General features: G+C 28.5%; 1 protein-coding gene across 3 annotated transcripts; it reads right to left on the reverse strand.

Annotated features, from left to right (window-relative positions):
- Positions 1–4,880: 4,880 nt before the first annotated feature.
- Positions 4,881–13,938, reverse strand: LOC126841241 (ATP-binding cassette sub-family F member 1). Of its 3 annotated transcripts, none has more exons than XM_050577578.1 (20): positions 13,739–13,938; positions 13,387–13,515; positions 12,900–13,028; positions 12,642–12,743; positions 12,463–12,573; positions 12,273–12,392; positions 12,056–12,157; positions 11,864–11,983; positions 11,657–11,764; positions 10,833–10,943; positions 10,483–10,604; positions 7,817–8,058; positions 7,504–7,729; positions 7,200–7,432; positions 6,885–7,122; positions 6,041–6,224; positions 5,754–5,932; positions 5,450–5,683; positions 5,309–5,381; positions 4,881–5,207 (listed from the first exon to the last, which is right to left on the reverse strand). In XM_050577578.1, exons 1-20 carry the CDS (start codon positions 13,791–13,793, stop codon positions 5,020–5,022), a joined length of 3,006 nt encoding a protein of 1,001 aa, XP_050433535.1. In that variant the 5' UTR covers positions 13,794–13,938; the 3' UTR covers positions 4,881–5,019. The 3 variants fall into 3 exon arrangements, with proteins under 3 accessions (XP_050433535.1, XP_050433534.1, XP_050433536.1); XM_050577577.1 differs by having other exon boundaries at positions 4,882–5,207; positions 12,273–12,395; XM_050577579.1 differs by lacking the exons at positions 12,056–12,157; positions 12,273–12,392 and having other exon boundaries at positions 4,882–5,207.
- Positions 13,939–21,256: the final 7,318 nt, after the last annotated feature.

Here is a 21,256-nt window from a genome sequence, read left to right on the forward strand (position 1 = left end):
GCTCTGGAAAATAATAATAATATATTTAGTAAAATAACACGAACAAAAATGTTTTCAAAAAAAAAAAAACACTACAAAATTTCAATCATTTTAAGAGATAAGTAAAATGTTGTAAGTAATATGGTGTTGTTTACTCTTAATATAGAAAATTCTTAGAGATTTAACTTTTTTTGGAAACTCAGTTGTCAGAGCATAATGTGTATAACCAATAGATAAAGATAAAAAATAATATAATAAAAAGTTTCTATCTGCTTCAACTGATATATCAAAACAAACTATGTAAAATATAAACTCTTGACCTGTAATTTTAATAAAAGCGTACAAACGTACCAATTTTCAAAAAACGAGGTCTACTATGTACTTGGTATACAATTTTGTCGTAGATTATCGAAAGAGATAACGGAAAAAATCCTTTGTAGTTAACCCATAAGAATACATTTTTTATTTTGCTCTCCTGTACATTTTCCTGAAAATCTATTGTAGCCTTTTGATTCTTATCATACTTATTATACTTTATTTGTTTCTAATAATACAGGATGCCCCAAAAAGACCTGACAAATTTGTATAACCTGTGATAATTTATTGGGTGACATTGTTATTATACTAAATAATCGGTGTAACTGTAGAAACCGTGTGCGTGCGCCTTATTATTGCGTGTTGTGGCAATCAACCGTGCAGAGGTGTCGTTATGGAAATCAATTTTCGACGTGAAAAGACATGTGCACAAAATAATATATTCATGATGAGTATTGTCGATTCTGATTAAAAAAAAAAAAACTTAATACCCAGAATTTCACCCTTTTTTTTTTTTGGTTTTTTTAAGCGTTTTTATTGAAGAACCCAATTTGAAATTTACACGTTTTATGTAAAATTATCTTGGATTTCTGAAAAAGATATTAGCAAAATTCTCAAGTTTTAAACAACACGAAAACACCAACTTTTTAGATTAAAAATTAAATTTTAACGACTTTCTGTCACTCGAAAAAATACCAATTAATATTTTTTTTAGAAAGCTGAGATAATTTTACGCAAGAAACTGATTTTTAATCATTTTTTTTTTATGGCTGAAGATTTTTATCCCTCCTAGTGGAAAGGGTTTATGATATTTTTTTGGTTTGTCAATGTTTACCGGTAGTACTATGTTTGAAGACTATTCCATAAAAATTTGGATCTAATTCAAATATTTTAAGTTGAAAAATATGTACATTTTTTGGGTGTTTTTTTCGATTTTGAAGGGACAAGGGTGACTTTTTTTTAATTTAGAAAAACCACCGTACATCAAATAAATAGGAAAATATTTTTAAAAATCTTCAAAACCATTGAGCTTGAACATTTTTAATGATGAGTAAAATATTATGATATTATGTAATTTGAATTTATCTATTGATCTGTATAGTTGATAAGGATTATACAGTGCAGTGTTTAACAGCTTTTGAAAAAGTATGTATTTTTATTACAAGCGGTCACACTGTCGCTCGCCTTATTGATTACTTTGTGGCTGAGTACAGGAAATTGTATTATTATGATGTTTTAGCTCTTAAATCATAGTCTTGGCCAAATTTCTTTGGTCACCTTTCACTTACCTACAGCTAGCATTATATTATTAAAAAAATACATTTTTAGGATTTGCCCCTACCCTGTCTGTACACATTTGGTAATAAAACATATTTTAATACCTATTTAGCACAAGATTAAATATTAAACAATTTTTTTTTTTTAGAATGCGTTTCATTTTTATGAATGTGAATGCATTCATTGTGGAAACGAAGATAGGTGAATGGGAATACATTACTTTTTAAAAGGAATTTTCCAAACACTGCATTGATTATAATGGGGTATTGTCCAAAATTATCAAACAAACATTCATAAACATATTAAAAATGTTAAAAAGCAAAGTGTTGTGTGTAATTTTAAATCTAATATTATTTACTTTTATCTGGTAATTTTATACTTAGGTATGTAACTTTTGCAAAAGTTAGTTCTTTCTAGTGAACATGTCATTTTACCAGAGTATATACCTACTGACAATGATTGACACTACTTTTCTTTTGAAATGCTCGATATTTAAATCATACTTGCCGCAATCACGTTCTAATTTAGTTTTAATTTTGTCCTATGAATTTCCTATTGTTATGGTTTTGGTCGTAGCACATTTTGACAATAACCCACAAAATAAGCAACAATTAAAATATTGTGATCTTTATTTGGCTGCAGTGTACCTTTGAACGATGGGCATTTAATGGCAATGGCCTTTATAACCCATAGTCAAGTGGCTCTGAAGTCTACTCAGGCAAATATGCAAATGTGTGCCACACCATCAAACGGGTAATTTATTTCCATCAAAATCAAGAAAAATACTATTATAATCCGAACGAAATGTATGTAATTTAAAGTAAAATACTTTTCCGCAGTAAGCTATTATTGTTGTTATTAATTTAATGACAATATAGATAATTATTTGTTTATGTGTCCAATGTAAATATTATACCCATATGTATATGCTTGACCGGGTCATTTATCCAAACAATTAAACCGATTGCTTTTAGATCTACTATTTCGGTTAAAAAAAAAACGCATTTCGCTTATAGTTATACTTAAGCTAATTAAAAAAAAAAAACATTTCATTTCACACCTTTGTTTACCTAAAGTGTATACACAAACAATATTCTATTACTGCAAATTATCGCGAAAACAACATCGTGCATCGAGTAAGAGGAAAGAAAAAAGGTAAATAATTTCTATTAATAGTTTTTTGATGGCTTTTAACAATTAGGCACCTATTGAAAAAGACATAAATAACAAACAGCCAGCACAGTGAGATCGGGGCAAAGGTCCTTATAGCAATTATTACAGCTGGAAGTGATCAAAACAATTAAAACGCTTTGACACAAAACTATATTATATAGACAGTAAAAACTACTAAATGTGACTAATTCTGAGTGTAAATTATTTTATAGAAAATAAATTTGTTTATAATGTTTGATTTTTTTGGTTAGGTCAGGTTAAAAACGGGAGAAACGGCAATTTTTCTTAATTTACAACTTTAACAAATAAATGTACAACGAAATCCATAAAAAAACAATATCATATATACAATTTCCTCAAAAATCTGAAGTCAAACCTTTTTTTTTTTTACTATGGAAACCCCAAAAAAATAGGGGAAAATTACACTTGACAGTAGTCAGCTTTTAGGTTGCTATGTGTGGTTTATATATACTACCCACAGATTCGCATCGAAGCGTTTATTTAATTAGGTTATACAGTTATAAACGTTAAACCTATTTCAACAAATTTAAAAAAAGAGCATAATTTTTGCCTAAGAGAGATATTATGTCTTCGACCAAACTATTTTTGTGGGGAAACGTGATGTAATAAAAATGATAAAACTTTGTCCGCCATGGTTGATGTATACCTATAACGAATGGTCTACTACTTGGCAAATCTCCATAAAAAAATGTCTATGTTATATCCTTATGCATTTGACAAAGAATAGAATGTTTAGATTTTGAAAAGCAAATATACTTGGTATAGAGTGAAATCGAGTATAAATGTTATCAAGGTTGGTAATAAATATTGCTTATTACTATATACCATCTGATGATGATTATGTTAAGTGCAAATTAAAATTAGTTTGTGAATCTTGCAATGAAGAGGCGGTCACTTTGGACCAACAGTGGAGGAATTATCCTTTTGAGAAAAAGACAAACCGAGTAATAGGTAGTATACAAATTACAAAGGAATGGATTACTGTGTTTTGTAGTATACTATTGATTTAAAAAAAATGTTATTCAACTAAAAATTGGACATTTACTGATTATACAAATTTAATTTGGTTAATTTGATTAAATTTATACGGTTGAAAATCATAATTCTCAATGAGATTTGTTTACTTACTTGTCTTAAGATGAATGTTTGTCACACTCTGGAATGTCTTTCTTTTTGGTCACTTGACTTTGATTGTTGATTTTAAGTTTAAAATGTATTGATCAATTCTTTTATGCCAAAACGATATTTCTGATACATTTTTTTTTAGAACCTAAACAGCTGAAGGTGAATAATTTCCATTTTTTAAGTATGCGCTCAAGCCTAGGCCTTGCGTCGAGAGAAATTAAGACAAATATATTTACTTGTTTCTTCTAATTGCCTACTTAAAAATAAACAAATTATTATACAACACATAATGAGAATTATGTGATTATAGTACCTACCTAACAAGTAATATAATCAAATAAATACAACCTATACTTTTTTATTCATTATCGCATATCAACATATACCTCCTAGTAGTAATAACTAAGAGCGTAGCCATTATAATATTATAGTCTGAATAAATTGGGAGGTTACTCACATTCAGTATCGAAGTCGGAATTTTCAATTCTTAATAATTGTAAGTCTTATTTTAACTAGTAATTTGCGCGAGTCACTCTGCCTTAGTGAGACATAACAATTTTTTTGTTTAGAGTATAGAAAAACAAAATAGTTTAACATTCAATTGTGGCTGTACCGTTTTTTTTAACCAAACAAATTTGTTTATCAATTAATCAAACAAACATATTATTATACTGCCAGTCACTTGTTGGGGGTTATAACATCAGAAGTTACAATTTCACAAAATTTGTTTTCGCTATTTTTAATAGTTTTTTAAGTTTTAATTTATAAATATAAACCTTATTGTTATTGTAAAAAATTAAATTTAAAAAAAAACGAATTATGTACTATTTACCAAGTACTCGATAATTAGATAAACACTACCAAGGCTACTATTATTGGCATTGAAGTTTTAAGTTTTTCACTAAAGAAAGCTTATTTAAAAATTGAACTATAAAAATTGCCCAGGATTGCCATCTAGTAACCATCTACTCTATCTATTCACAGGTATCAAACCGCCATTATTTGCTTTAATTTCATTATATTGTATACTTTTGAACAATAATATATCAATATAATATATTTTTCATAATAATATAATAATCTTATGATAATTATTATATAATAAAAAAATAATAATAAGTAGGTATATCATTGTTCCACTGCGGCATTGGCTGCAATACTTGGATTGTTGATAATTTCTCCCAAACATTCGAGCAATTCTTTTCTATAGTCGTCAAAGTCTCCGTCTACTTCGTTTATAGTTTGATCTTCTATTACCCAAAGAGTACAATCCGTGTCTCTTATCAATCGTTCGTCGTGGGAAACAATTATCACACCTGTTGATTAAGTGAATTTTAAATATTAAAAAAATATACATATACACATACAATTTTATTTTGTTGTTTACAACACGATAGTAGTAAGCTGTTATTCTCACCTCCTTTGTAATCGTTAATAGCATCGGCTAACGCATCAATGGATTCAATGTCCAAATTATTGGTGGGCTCGTCCTGTGTAACGTGAACACAATTAAAACGAAACAAAGGTAAAAAAACCGAATCATAAACAATAAACGAACCAATATAATAACATCGGGAGCGTTCAAAGTGAGTTCGGCTAAAGCGACACGTGCTTTTTGCCCACCGGACAAGTCTTTCATGCGAATTATGTGTGCGTGACTGGCCAAACCGAAAGTACCGAGTTGCTTCCGAGCTTTTTCATAGGGCAAGTTGAACAATCTCATTAGATATTCTGCTGGCGTTTCTTCCGCAGTCAAATGCTCGCCGGAGTGTTGATCGTATTTACCCAATTTCTAAAAAAATATTATTTCTCCATTACATTACATTACAAATAGGCACGTGCAAAATAAAAAAAAACGTTACCATTCTGTGGTTCATTTTCATTTCTCCTTCGGTCGGTTGCAGGTCGCCGGTTAGCAGTTTTAAAAATGTTGATTTGCCAACTCCGTTTGGTCCGACAATTGCCACTCTGGAACTTAAATCCACTCCAAAATCGACATTTCTAAACAAGGGTTTCTGGCCAGGATAGTAAAAACTAACACCTATGTAACGTAACACATATATAAATGTACATCAACGATACACAAATAATACCTAGTGAACATGTTGTACATGCTAATCGACCGAGAAAGAAAATTATGGATACGTACTATGCAAACCCAATATAGGAGGCTGTAAAGGACTGGGGTCTGGAAACGAAAATTTAACATTATAATCTTTCGGCTTTTGCAACAACTGTGAAGGTTCAATTGTGTCGTCCATTTCAGTTTTGTTGCCCTTTCCGGCTCTATTCTTTTCTTGTTTCCTCGTAAGCACTTCTTTTTGTTTTTTTTCCTACAAACATATGAAATTTGTTGTACATAACACAATATAAAAAAATGTATGAATATAAAACAACAGTAGTTATATAGATTATTATCATTGTTCTAAGGGTGTGTGGGAAATTACTAAAAAATAAGAGTAAAACATTCCTTCCTTTTTTTTACAGTTGGATCTCGTTAATTCAAACACAGGCAGTAATCCGAACGAGCTAGATTTTCCCTTATATTTGAACAGTACACGACACGAATAGTAGATACAAAATATACTTATACATTATTCTATATCTTATTACTAGTGTGATAATAGTTATAATAATGTGTGTGTGTTCTAAGATAACATAAATAATACAATATTGTCACACAAACGTTTTTGCTACTTGTCACATCTGATAAAAAAGTCATGGAAAAACCCTAGTCCACGTTTGGTTGCTGTTAACAAAACCTCTGAATTTCAAGAGAACAGCTTTATCCGAGCCAAGTGGTCTGGATAACATAACCATCACTGAAGTTGAGATTTAACAGCGTGGGTGACAGCGATTAAGTGGTACAGCAAGAAATTTATACCGATGAAACAAACTAGCATGCTGTTCATAATTCCGATCAGATTAACGAGACCCAATTGTAATTCGCTACCGATTATTATTAATATAAGGTGAAAAACAAAAATTATTACTGCTTGTTTTTTAGATTGGCCTTGCTGTTTCATTTCTTTTAATCTCTTTTCTTGTTTCTCGTACTCTTTAATAGTTTCTTTTTTCTTCTGCGAGTACATTTTTTTAAACATACTATAATTTCCTTTGTAATAAAACAGTCGCTTTGCATCTAAATGGATTATCTCATTGCAAACGTTATCTAAAAAGCTTTGGTCGTGAGACACGACCAATAAAGTTTTCTTCCAGCCCTGTAAATAGCTAAATTACACAGATTATTTAAACTTTTAATATATTTGAGTTATTGAAAAATTCAAAACTTAAAGAGGTTTACATACTTGTCAAGCCAAATGACAGCGTTTAAATCCAAATGGTTAGTAGGTTCATCAAGTAATAACAAGGTGGGCTCAAGAAATAGAGCTCTAGCCAATGATACTCTCATTCTCCACCCTCCAGAAAAATCTTTCGTAGCACGATCTTGCATGGCTTTCGAAAACCCTAAACCAGCGAGAATACGACGCGCTCTTGGTTCGGCAGAATCTGATCCGATGATTTTGAGTTCATCATAAACCTTGTTACAGTTATATAAAAATGAATATATTTATTTTTTATTAACTACGTGAGGACTACGAAGGAACTTACTTCATTTAGTCTGTCTGTAACACTAGAATCACCATTTTCTTGGGCCTCCTCTAGTTTTTTACATTCAGCCAGAAGCTCTGTGCATCTTACATCCGCTTTTAAAACTGAATTGACAGCAGTTGTATCGTCTGCAACTACTTCTTGTTCGCAGTACAAAATATCAATGTTCGGAGGGATGTCGAACAGCCGCTCTGCAATGTGCCGAAGTAACGTAGTCTTGCCATGTCTTAAATATTAAGTGTAATAATAATAATAATTAATAAAATAGTTGGCAACTCGTTGCTTTTGTAAAGTATCGATGGCAAATAATTACCCATTTGGTCCGACTAAACCGTATCGACGACCTTGGGCAATTAATAAACTAGCGTTGACAAACAAATCGTTTCCTTTAGCCGATATACTGAAGTTTTCGATTTTTATGTCTACAGCATGTTCTAGAGCTGCCAATTGTCCAGCCGTTTTTTGTATTTGTGACACCGAGAAGTTCGAACCAAGCTCGCTATGTCCCTGACCGCCTTTTTTTGTCATGGTTTCCATTTGTTTTTGATATTCTAGCTGAAATTAAATATAATGCTTTATAAATTAAAAACAATGCAAGTAACACATTATGTAATATTATAATTTTATCGTTGAACTAATTATGCAATATTACAAATATAATAAACTTAAAAATCATTGAAGTCAAAAGAAAAATGTGAGTTTTTCTAGGAGGGCTATAAAAAAGTCGACAGTATTTTGTCCGACCGTAATTTTACCGATAAATAATAATTGCGAAAAAAGTTAAGCCAAAAGATTCAATTAACCGAAAGATTTAATAGCCGAAAATATTCTAGCAGAAAAATATAAAATTATATTTTATACTCTGTCCCACATATGAAAGGTAGTGCGCAGAATCCTAGAGGCATTGCGTATTGCTCGATGCGCCTTGGTTTTTGCGCACTACCTTTCTTATATGGGATAGAATGTAGGTCGAAATTCATAACACCAAACGTATTCTAACCAAAACATAATTTAGCCGACAAATATATATATTTTTTTGTACAGGACCGAATCGTTTTAAAAAATAAAGGTGACGGCCATTTAGTAAAATCGATTTAGCAGTATTATAATATTATATGTTGTATCTAAAGCTCGGATGTTTATGACTTTGCATATTTTTTTTAGTAAAATCAGATTTATACCCAAATACGATTCACAAAGACTAGATTTTTAAATCAACAAACTTTTATTGCATATATTTGCAAATTATTGACACTTCTGAGCATACATTTGCTCTATAATGGTTATTTATAGATTTAGTAGCATAATATTTGTGAGTATAATTAATAAAAAAGTTCCATTTTATTATAATAATCTTTTATCGTGTTTACCGAGCATTATCTAAGTACAATAATTATACACAAGATGAGAAAAAGTATTTAAACAAAAATTCTGGTAATAAATTATTGTGCGCAATTTCTAAAATAATCGTCATTATTTTTTTAAATTTGAAAACACCACCGAAATAATAGCAGTAATTCCATGTTATCTTGATTTGTAAAATACTTTTTTAAAAAATAAACCTTTGTAAAGTGTTATTTATATTATGTCAAGCTATAATATAATATAATAATTACAAATATTAGCAAAACCATTGACTCTTTTAAAAAAAAAACATAATATGGAAATTCCTATAGTTTTATTCTTTCTAATGATCTTATATTTTAGGTAAATATTATAATAACAAATGATATCAATTTTAAAAATTGTAAAACTCCTAACCAAATAAGCTACATATATTATACAGTAGATATATAAAACTATTATATAATATTTTTTATCATCGATGCGTTGATGAGAAGGTATTGTTTTAATTTGTGGTGTCCAGACCTACGTTATCTTATTAACACTGCCTAACCAAATGTTCAAGTAGCAACACTATAGATCAGAAATCATACCTAAAAGGTACTGTATTAGCCAAAAAAAAATATTCACTTCATCCCCTTTAAATCAATATACCTTCAGTCTAAAATTGTATGGAATATTCCTCAGATAAAACCCTATCGATATACTTTGACAATTGACAAACTCTAAAAACATCACAAACCTTTTACGAAGAAGTCTTAGGACTCAAGTTACAGTATATTTTGATCTTTATAAATTAAATTTCTACTTACAGCAGTGATACGTTAGCTGAATAATTAGAATAAAAAAAAATAGTCTCTTTACGGTTGATTCAGAATTACCCGTTTAATTAAGCGTTATCTCCGGATACGAAATTATATAATAATCTTATTGGCTAGGAGATTTATGTTGTTTATAAGTATTCTGTTTAATTTATTGAGATAGAGGAAACACTGTTAATAGTTATTATTTATTACCTATTAAAATTAAAATCTTATGAACACTTATAGGAAGTTTAACGCCACGCTTAAATGAGAACAAGTAACTATTTGTAATTTGTACGTACAGCTTTAAAAACAATTAAAGACAACAATAAGTATCGTGGTTAAGTCTGTCGTTAGCGCTAAATATGACAATATTGTTACCGGAATATGTCTACGCATAGAGTGTAGTATTTTTATGGTTAAGGATTTAAATATTTATTTTTTTTACTATACATGTGATCATACGTTGCTTTAAGTTTTTTCTAGACTAAAATATTGTTCTGTAGAAATACCGTTTGGCTAGTTCATGTGTTTGATCAATTAATTATCGCCTTAAATAGTGTTCAATGAAAAAACTGTTTTGCCGATTTATTTCCGACACGAGTATTTATCGGCTGTAATACTGTTCTGTAAATATATATTTTAGTAGAAGTACAGCTCTGTTACATCGTGTTTCTGATCATTTATTTGTCGACAAAAGTACGTTTCTGCCGATTTATTTTTGGTTTATTAATCATTTTTCAACTTTAAAACGTACAATTTGATGATGAAACTATGAACAGAACAATATACTTCTACTTACTTTAATTGAAACTTAAGTTTTAGAACTTACATCTTTTTTTAATTTCTTTTTTTCTTTGTGAGATAGTTTATCAGTTTTAATTTCTTTTTCTTTAGACGACTTAGCCTTGGGTTCTTTAGCTGTGGTCTTTAGCTTCACATCTGAGGTGGAATCTAAAAATAAATTACACAGATGTATTGGTTTAGGTTAATAAAATAAAATCAGTTTGACTATTGTTATTACTCCCTTATAAGTATTGATTTTAAAAGTATACAGATCAAACGGTGCTACACACCGATTGTATGCGGCACACGCAGTCAACAGAGGTACCGTCGTCATAGTTTACCGTCCAACCATCCATAAATTACGACGAGGTTAATATTTAAAACACATTATATTACCTATTTCATTTGTACTAATTAAATTAGTATTTTCTTCTACAGCTACATCTTCATTGTTTATTTTAACTTCAGCTATTTTCTTTACTAGTACGTCTTCAATAACGGCATCACCTGTAACCGAACAGTTGAACACAAGTAAGACACTTATATAAACAAGGGCCTATTTTCAATTTTTTTTAAAAAACTTTTTTTGTTTTCAACAATTTTTTTATATTATAATATGTTGATGTAAAATAAAATATAAATATTTAAATGGGTCCTAATTCTTTTAAGAGTCTCAAATATAAACCGTAAAAAAATATACATTAAAACTTAACAGTTTGGAACTCTAGTCAACAAGGCATGATACAAATGCTTGAAAGTGTCTAAGAATTTATTTCCTTGTTTTTAAGACACACATTTTTTTACATCTGAAAATGCCCAGATTAATGTTTCAAAGATATACCATTTTAATTCTCTGGCTATTGGGAGACTATTTAATGATACTGTGTGTATTTTGTAATTCTTAAATGTATTTCTTGTTTGTCGTGAGTGACTTATGAGAATAGGACTCAAAGTACCTAGTCTAATAGTAGGATACGTAAACCCTCGCACTGCCAAAACTACGGTTGTCATAACCCGATGGATAGAATGCTGGGTTCTTGTAATTCATTTAGTAGTTTAAATTGCTCGGTGTCTGATACGCGTAAGTGTGTTTTAAATTACTCGGGTTGAATTTGTTATTGATTTTTTTGTTACCTAGTATTTGTCTATGTTAAACTGTGTCCCAACTCTTGCACCGAGGGGTGTCATTATTATAATAATAAAATAAAATAAAAACTAACCTTCTAAACTCGTATGTTTTTTATGCTTTTTTAATACTGTTGTAGTATTAATTATTTTCTCCGATTTATTAGAATTTCCTTGAGGTAATTCTTCGGCAATTAAATCATCTATAATTATTGAATATTAGTTTAATGTTATTTATTAATATAAGAAGTAGAAAACATTTCAAAGTATACCATTTATAGACACGATATTATACTTAGTACCTTTGTCATTCGTAATTGCAACATCATCGTTTGCTTCTAATTTAGATATATTTTCATTATTTATTTTGTCTTTATCTACTTCAGTTACTTTTTCTACTGAAACTTCTCCCGCATTTGAATCTAAAACACTTAATTACTTTAAATACAAAAAAAATATGGTAACATTAAAACTACTATGAAATACAATTTAACCTTCATCTTCTAAATCAAAATCTTTTTGCTTCTTTTTATTCTTTTTTGATATTTTTCCAGTATTCTTCGATTTAATTATGTCTTCTTGTTTCACAGAAGGAACTGTAGACAAAACGTCAATATAGTCATTACTATGTTATGTGCGCTTAGTTTTTGGACAAACTAGCGAAAAAAGTTTTAAAAACAATTTTTTCTACAGAAAAAAATTTTAACTTACCATTGTCGTCAACAATATCAATATTTTTGTTTATTTCTACATCGACATTTTCTTCGGTTTTTAATTCGACTTTATTTAACTCGGTTTTTTTTTCAACTAAAAATTCTTCTACAATTTGATCTTCTAAAACAAGAGTATCTACATAAAAATAAACACACAAGTAATATATATTTTAAATAAGATATTTAACCTTCATCTTCTAAATCAAAATCTTTTTGTTTCCTTTTATTCTTTTTTGATATTTTTCCAGTACTTTTCGGTTTACCTAAGTCTTCTGACTTTACATCAGCAACTAAATCCTCTATAAAAAAAATTATATGTTTTACGTTACTTATTAATATAAGAAGTAATAAGCACTTCAAAAGATACCATTTTTTGTAATTGCAACATCATCGTTTCCTTCTACTTTGGATAAATTTTCATCATCTAATTCAGTTTTTTTTTCTACTGAAAATTCTCCCTTATTAGAATCTAAAACACAATAAGCGTTAAATAAATAAAAAAAATGACAACAAAAACGGTGTCCGGTAAAGTAAATGTATGCCAAATTTACTTTACATATCATTTTATAAAGCTGTGATACACAATCAATCTTTATAATTGATAAACATCATGTCAATTACATACCTGAATCATCATCCCAATCTTGGTTTTTATTTTTTTTTTTACTTTTTTTTGGTACTTTTTTTTGTTTAATAATTGGTTCATCATCAACTGCATAATCCTCTTTCGGTAAAATCTCAGTTGTTACTTCATCTGAAAGAAATACAAATACAAAAAAAATAGGTGAATATAAAGTATAGATTATAGTCGATTGACACGTTGGAGACGACCGCCGTGTTTAACGCGGTCTTTAGAATTAACTATAGGAGATGGCAATAATAATATCGGCAACATTGTTGAGGACAAATGCTGTGTTTAGTGTGGCACGTAACAGTAGTATAAAAATATTATCGTCTCCAGTACACAAAAAAAAAAAACAGACCGCGTTAGACACGGCACCCGTCCTGAATGTAGCATTGTTATAAAAGTAGTTTGGTCTCCAATGTGTTAAAAAGGTCAGTAAACATCAGCAAAATTTGTATAATTGATAAACATTATGTGAATTACACACCTGAATCGCCATCCCAATCTTGGTTTTTATTTTTTTTTTTACTTTTTTTTGGTATTTTTTTTTGTTTAATAATTGGTTCATCATCAACAGCATAATTTTCTTTCGGTAAAATCTCATTTGTTACTTCATCTGATGGAAACAGAAATACAATAAATATAAATTAGATTTTAATAGATTAAAGAGGTTAATGACGAACATCAGCGTAACATTTATATTTTAATTCAATCTATAAAAAATTGTAAAATACATTAAGAGAATTCATCGACTATAGATACTCGTAACAATAATAATACCAAAATAATTGTAGCATATTAATTATAACGTTATAAACAACAAAGCGAGACATTCTTACCTTTATCACTATCCCAATCTTGATTTTTTGACTTTTTAGTTTTTTTCGGTGGCATAACTATTGACTAGCGAATAATTATTCTACTTTCTAACATAAATTATATTATTTTTATTATTTCCGAATAAGATTCAAAATATCGCCACATGTAACACCGAACACGAATGAGTTATCGAAGAGCAAAAACATGTTTTTATCAAGCTATATCATGATAACAGTTTGGCGGTCGGGTGATAACTGATAACAGTAAGGTTACTACCACGCCACCACGCCACTGCATTTCCTGGGTTGCTACCGTTACCACGAATGTTGCATGCCACTTGTGACTGTAGTTACCCCGACATTGCTTTATCAGTCATTTGCCACGAATTGACGAATATAATCTAATTCGAAGTAGAACCATTGTAGTTACATACAATTGTTTGCATTGTTCTTATTTAAATCATATTTAAGCCAATCCAATACCACTGTGGTTAACCAACCAGGATATTTTTTTCCACAACTAGCTATTTGTTTAATATATTCTACACTGACTTATTTAGTCACTCAACACTATAACTCCATTTAGGGTATGTCACCTGTAGCATAAAATCTCTATATAACAACCATTGAGATGAATTTTCCATTGGAAATATAAACAATGAACCTGTCACCCAAGTTTGCACAGTCATTTGATAATAGGTAGAACAATAAGGAAATGATTTAGAAGGATAAATAAATAGTTGGAATAGATTAGATAAAAAAGGCAACTTTACTAATTCGGTAATTGTTTATTATATTGGTAGACATGTCATAAAACAGAAATAGATATACAATATTGTGCACTAACAAAAAAATGTATTAATGTGGAAAATGTTATTGAAAAAATCCACCGACGGTTCACTTGCCGTCAGCTTAGGGATATGTATAATATTTAAAAAAATCAGGTTTTATAATGTATATAGTAATTATAATAAGATAAATTATGATATATTATGTAATAAATAGAACATAGATGCCAGTGTTGAACTAACACTAGGTTAGAACGTGGGTGGTTCTTGTGGACGTACACGTAGTAACTGGTTCTGGAGTGATTCTAGTGGTCGGCCTAGGTCTAAACTTATTTGAGACCATTTGCCTTGAATATAACCGTACCTCATTTTGCCATCATTTTTGTCCGTAAAGGTACATGTACAGTTAGCTAAGTTAAACTCAAGTGCTTTTAGGTATGACTCTGGAGATTGGGTACTCAAGTATAATCCAATGAAACGACACTTCGCTGGCAAAAAGGGATCATTTACACGCTGCACAACTCCTGATCAAAAATTAGAAAATATTTTTTTTAATTTGCTAATATTAGTTTACCAGTTACTACTTATCTTAATGGTTCAAAACAAAACTATTTTATTTGTTAATACATAGTCATAAAAAAATAATACAATAAGCATGGTGTCGTATTGTACAGCCATGTTATATTTTGTATTACATGTAAGCACGTGTTAGTAGTTATAATTTATTTGGTTAATTGTTAAAAATTAAATTCAGTTGTATCATTGTCCCTATTAAATAACTTTAAAACAAATATATATATATGTGTGTATATAATATATATATATATATATATATATATATATATATATATATATATATATATATGATATATGTATATAATAAAACCGAACAACTCCATAATAATATTTACTTAATACACGACGTTCGAGTATACGTAATAAAGATATAGAAACATAATCTCTTCCCTTGTTAGCAATTGTTTTCAATGTTCCCAAATCTATGAAAAAAGTTATTAAATGACCTTATTGCGAATAAATAAATAATATATTAGTCGCTCTTTATACATAATTTTTGCATTACATTTCAAATAATTGTGATATAACTAACTTTATGTACAACCACTTATTAGTGTTAAAACTCTTCAAATATATTCTTTCTATACTTGAAATCTCAAAAAATGTATTACAAATTAACACTGTAGTGACACACTCTCTCTCTCTCTCTCCTCAACAAAAAGTTTATTTCATTAAAACAATTATTTGACATAACACATTAAATTAATAAAAACAAGCTTTTAAGGCTATTTACGACTGTAAGAAATTCGTAATTACCACTATTATAAGTTTCTTCATATCTAAATCCTGTAACAAACACATGAAACCATTATACAGTTAATAAAACCCGGTTTATATTTTATACATAACATTCACTCTATAACTGAGGTTAATTAGATCAATATTAACTAATGCAAAATATTATTGTATAAATGTTAAATTTTTATCTTATAGCGATGTTTAAATAAACGGTTTAAATTATATTTTGAATGATTTTTTAAACCTTAAACATAAAACACGTCATTTAGCTTTTAGATAAATCGAGAATTTCTTAAAAACTACAAATGTATGTAACCATTCATTTTTTTATTGTATATTTACCTAATAATTTTTCTATGTATTGTATGAAGTCTTTGAAAAGAGTATTGGCTTCTAAAATTTAATACAAAATACATTTTAATGTACCTACATATTGTTTTATGATTGAAACTGATGATTCATATTGGTATTTGTTAATAACTTAATAGATACAGATGGTTATTTTAGAAGTATTTATAAGTAATAAATACACAATACGTATAATAAAAATAAAATATAAAAAGGGGCTTTTACTTTCATATGGGTCATCATTTTGAAGTTCTGAAATTAAAACAAAAATCTTGTGTGCATAAAGAATATCAAACAACTGTATCAAAACGCTTTCATAGAGTACAATAAAAATTATTACCCGGTATTCCCGAGACAATTTCTATTTTATCTGAAATTACAAACACAAAAATTAATGATACTGCAATTAATTTTCTATTCTGTTATAAACAGGAAGACGAATTTCAAAGTAGAAAAAACATGTGTATTAGTAACTCAAAAGAAACATGCTGCACTGTATATTCAATACGATGAGAGTCTTTTTTGAAAATTCTATAGGAATGAAATATTGGAAATATTTTCATAAAACTCAACAAAAACTATTACCTGGTACAGCAATCAAAAAAATAAGTTTGCCTGAAATGAAATTGACGTTACATAAATTAATGATATTTAATTGGATTTTCTATAGTAAATTATTAAATTTTATAATTATAAATTAGAAGGCGTAGGTCAAAGTAGAAAAAAACTATATTATAGACTAAGGAATCTAAAGGGTGTCCCAAAAATAGCGCAACCGTTTAAATGGCGCAACCGTATTAAAAGTTGCGCTATTTTTGGGACACCCTTTATATGAAATATAATGGCCGAGTTGATGCAGTTTAGGCGATGAGAAAAAAATGTATTAATCAGACAAAGTTGATAGAGCAAGCATTAATAATTTTTCGTAAATTATCTATTTAGATTTCGGTGAAAAATATAATAATTATAACACTCATCAATTGCATAAAGATAAACATGAGATGCAGTTATTTTATTATTTTCAAATATTTTTTTCTACTCTTGTCTTGTTGTTTTTTATAATGATTATAATTATGATTACAGAAATTATCCTTGTAGCGACTGACATCATAGAGATCATCAACCATTGTCTCAATTACATGCTCCAAATTATCTAAAATAAGCAAATGAAGATTTTGGCTATACTAGAATAATATAGATTATTTGTAATTATAATGTATATATTATAGGTACTGCTCTGTACAGTGTTCTACATGTTACGCGGTGCGCTTTTTTAAACTATTATAACAAAGCGTCTATATATATTAGTATATTATTTTAAATATAATATCTTACTTGCACTAGATCTAAGTCTACCTCTGTTATCAAATAAACCATTCATAAGATAAGTACTTCTGAAGGTTTGAGCTGTGATACATAGTTTAAAAATTTTTTATAAGAACAGTGGATATGAAAACTTAAAAAACTTTTGTTTATAAAATAAAAATGTTACTGACTTATTTTGTAAACATGATCCATATAATCCGCTGTAAACAGGTTAAATATTAAATTCTATCAAATTTTAACTACCTTAAACTGTTAAAATAAACTAATTACCATTATCATCTGCCAAAACATCCACGAAGAAAAAATATATAAATACACAGAAGAGTTTCATTTTTATCTGCGAATAATAACAAATAAAAAAACATTTTATATTAGCCATAGTTGCCTGTGGTTTAAAGATGAGAAGGTTATGGTTTTTGCGAAGCAGTTTTAATATGATAAATAAATATATATATATTATGAGCATATACATTTTTCCAGACTTATAATATTTCCTAGACCGTTAAACTAATTTTTTTGTATAGGAAGGTAGAAATCTAACTTGAAAGGTACTTTATTTGGCAAAAATTACAATTATTTCACTATAATAAAGATAGACAAAAATAAAAATAAGTCGGTTAACTATTAAAATTGCATTGTATAAAAAAATTATCTTACATTATTCAAAATAGAAATTATAAAAAAGTATTTAACTAAATGTTGTTATTAAAGTTAGATTTTATGATGTGACGTTATGGAGAAGATGACATTTTAGAGAGAATGTCATAATCCGTTTTAAAAAAACATCTTTAGAAATAAAGTTATTACCGTTACAAAAAATTTTAAAATATCTTTGCAAATAGCACACTGAGAAGTAGTGAAAAAATAAATGAAATTTATAACTCACAAAAGTATCGATAAAAAAAAAAAATTTTTTTAAAAATATTTCGTTTACTTCAAAATAGGAATATTCAGCAATATGATTTAGATTTTCCATCATAACACTTAAATAAAATCTTATTTTTGGAGGCTATTGCTTTCTGTCTAATATACGTGTACACATTTGTTTGTAGCGTTTTGCTTTAAAATCGTCAGAAATAAAACTAAAAACATGCAGAAACATTTTTTTTTAATTTTGACTTAACAGGTGATGAAAACATTTCAATTTTCAAATCATTTATTTTCAAAAAAAAAAAATTGAAATTAGTTATGTATAATATGAATTTAGTTCTCTACAAAGTTTTTTTTTTTATATCTTTGTACTGTTGAACCTTTTTGAGTAATGTCTACTTTTGTTAGGTATTATGAAAACGATTTAAAAAACTACCATGATTCACTACACTTCCTTTAGTATACTTCAAGCCAAATAACGAAAATCCTCAAGATATATTATTGAATTCTCTCCAAAATGTGGATTGTGTAAAACGATGATTGATAATCGATAAAAAAATAATTAGCAATAAATAATCCTTATTGCTGTTCTTAAACACTACAACTTTTGACTCTTAAGCGTAATTAAATTTTTTAGAGTTTAATAGAAATACTTACATAAATTGAAGAGTTTGCAAGGTTTCTTGGACAACAATCGACTTGTTAAGCTTTTGAAACTAAATGTACTGCTTGCAACTTATGGATGAGCTTTATTTCGATCGAAAAATCACAATCCGAATATTTTTTTGCAATACAAATATGGTTATTTACTTACAGAACTGGTTCATTCTTTGTTTCTTTTTTTTATTTTTGTGATTTATCGTGTATAAATTACTTAGAAATCGGCGTGTGGACTATGTTTTTCTACACAATACACTTAAATAAAAAAATATATTATTTGACGAAATAGTATTTTTTTTTTAAATGTTATTATGGACTTACAAAAACTGTTTCAACTGTTCCAAATATTGAAATTTGAAACACTTTTACCTTTATTGAAATATTAAAATTCGAATAACATCCATTTATAATTAATTTAAATTGAATAATCATTTTCAGCAATAATTTATAACAAAGTGCCTTATGCTAATTATGTTTAATCCAAAACAATGGCCAGACCTTTGAGTTGTTAAACGATCTCGAATTAATTGATTTGACTTCTTATCGGATAAGTTGGATAATGGTTAGGATCACATAACTGTGTGAAATAAGAATTTTAATCAACCTTAGCATGTTTATCACTGAAGCCACCTTGATTATAATTACTATCAAAATTTACAAAATTATATTTGTCAACCAATTGTGAAAAATAACACTATGACCATCTTCTATATGCTAAATAAATATTCGTTGAGACTTAAACGCCAAAACAGTTTACGAAACTGTCATAATCTATTGTGCTAGGTTCCACTATAAACTCAATGGTCATCCGAACCTCTTGTTTATAACCACGCTTCTAGTTCTCTATCAGACATCTTGTAGTCTTTAACTTTAAAGATATTTTATGTCTTAATACTGTATTAAACACATTTTTCTCATCTATCATTATTCGTCGACAATTCGGCTGCTTAAAACTAGCCCAAGGTCATAACTACGCAACCAATCAAAATAAATAAAGAGTACTAGTCATATGGTAGTTAAGTATATTAAATATAAGTATACTCATGCCTAATAAGACTAGGACCTCGATAAAAATTAGGCTTAAAGAAGTAATGTGAAAGCGATTGTCTAAATGGTCGTTTTTCAAAAACAGTAATATAAATTCCAAGGGCCAAGGAGTGAGGACATAATATTTAGTTTTACACTAGAGCACCTGAACATCCCTGATGCACCACTGTACTCAACTATGACGTGATCGTGGTTTCTCGAAACTGAAATATGTTAAACCATATAAAGTAGTACCTTGTCACAAGACTAATTAGACAGTTTTTTGGTTATATTTATCGAGAAAGGGTTGTTCAACGGTGTAGACTCGGATGATATAATCGATAAGGCGGCTAATAAAAGTTAAGTGGTGTCTAAAATTGTTTTAAAAAAAAAAAATATATAATTTTTTTTTAACAAGATTATTTGTTTTGTAATTACTGTATAAAGTTTAATATTTAACTATATTAGTTTAAGTCATATTTAATTTTAAAGTTTTAAGTTTGTCGGCCGTATAATAACACAAAAAATAAGAAGATAAAATTTGCTTGTCTTAGCTTTTTACATAGACTCAGCAGAGGTATTACACTATCAACAACTAGAAATTATCATTTCATTGGTAAACAAACCAGAATTATTTAAATGTAATAAACCATTATTTCCAATGTTACTTATTTTCATAGGATATTTAGATTTTAGAAAAACTGATTGTTGGGAAAAGTGGTGTTTGGTATTTATCAATCTTATGGAAATACAAACATTCCCAACGTACAATTTACCTCAAATTCACTTTTCCTAATTAACAATTTTTCCATAGGAAATGTGGTCTTTGGAAAATATACAAATTGGGAAAAGTGGTAGCTACCCCCCACCACGATATTGCTTTATCAGTCGTAAGTAGAACCATTGTAGTTATTTACAATTATTGTTTGCATTGATCTTATTTAAATCATATTGAAGCCAATCCAATACCATAATGGTTAACCAACCAGGATATTTTTTTCCACAACTAGCTATTTGTATAATATATTCTACACTGACTTATTTAGTCACTCAACATTATAACTCTATTTAGGGTATGTCACCTGTAGCATAAAATCTTTATATAACAACCATTGAGATGAATTTTCCATTGGAAATATTAACTATGAACCTGTCACCCAAGTTTGCACAGTAATTTAATAAGAGGTAGAACAATAAGGAAATGATT

Source organism: Adelges cooleyi, unplaced genomic scaffold (genome assembly GCF_023614345.1).
Source record: "Adelges cooleyi isolate 19-005CV unplaced genomic scaffold, UGA_ACOO_1.1 ACOO_flye_CR_arks_rails_tigmint_CR_PRNA_38, whole genome shotgun sequence".
NCBI classification, from domain to species: Eukaryota; Metazoa; Arthropoda; class Insecta; order Hemiptera; family Adelgidae; genus Adelges; species Adelges cooleyi.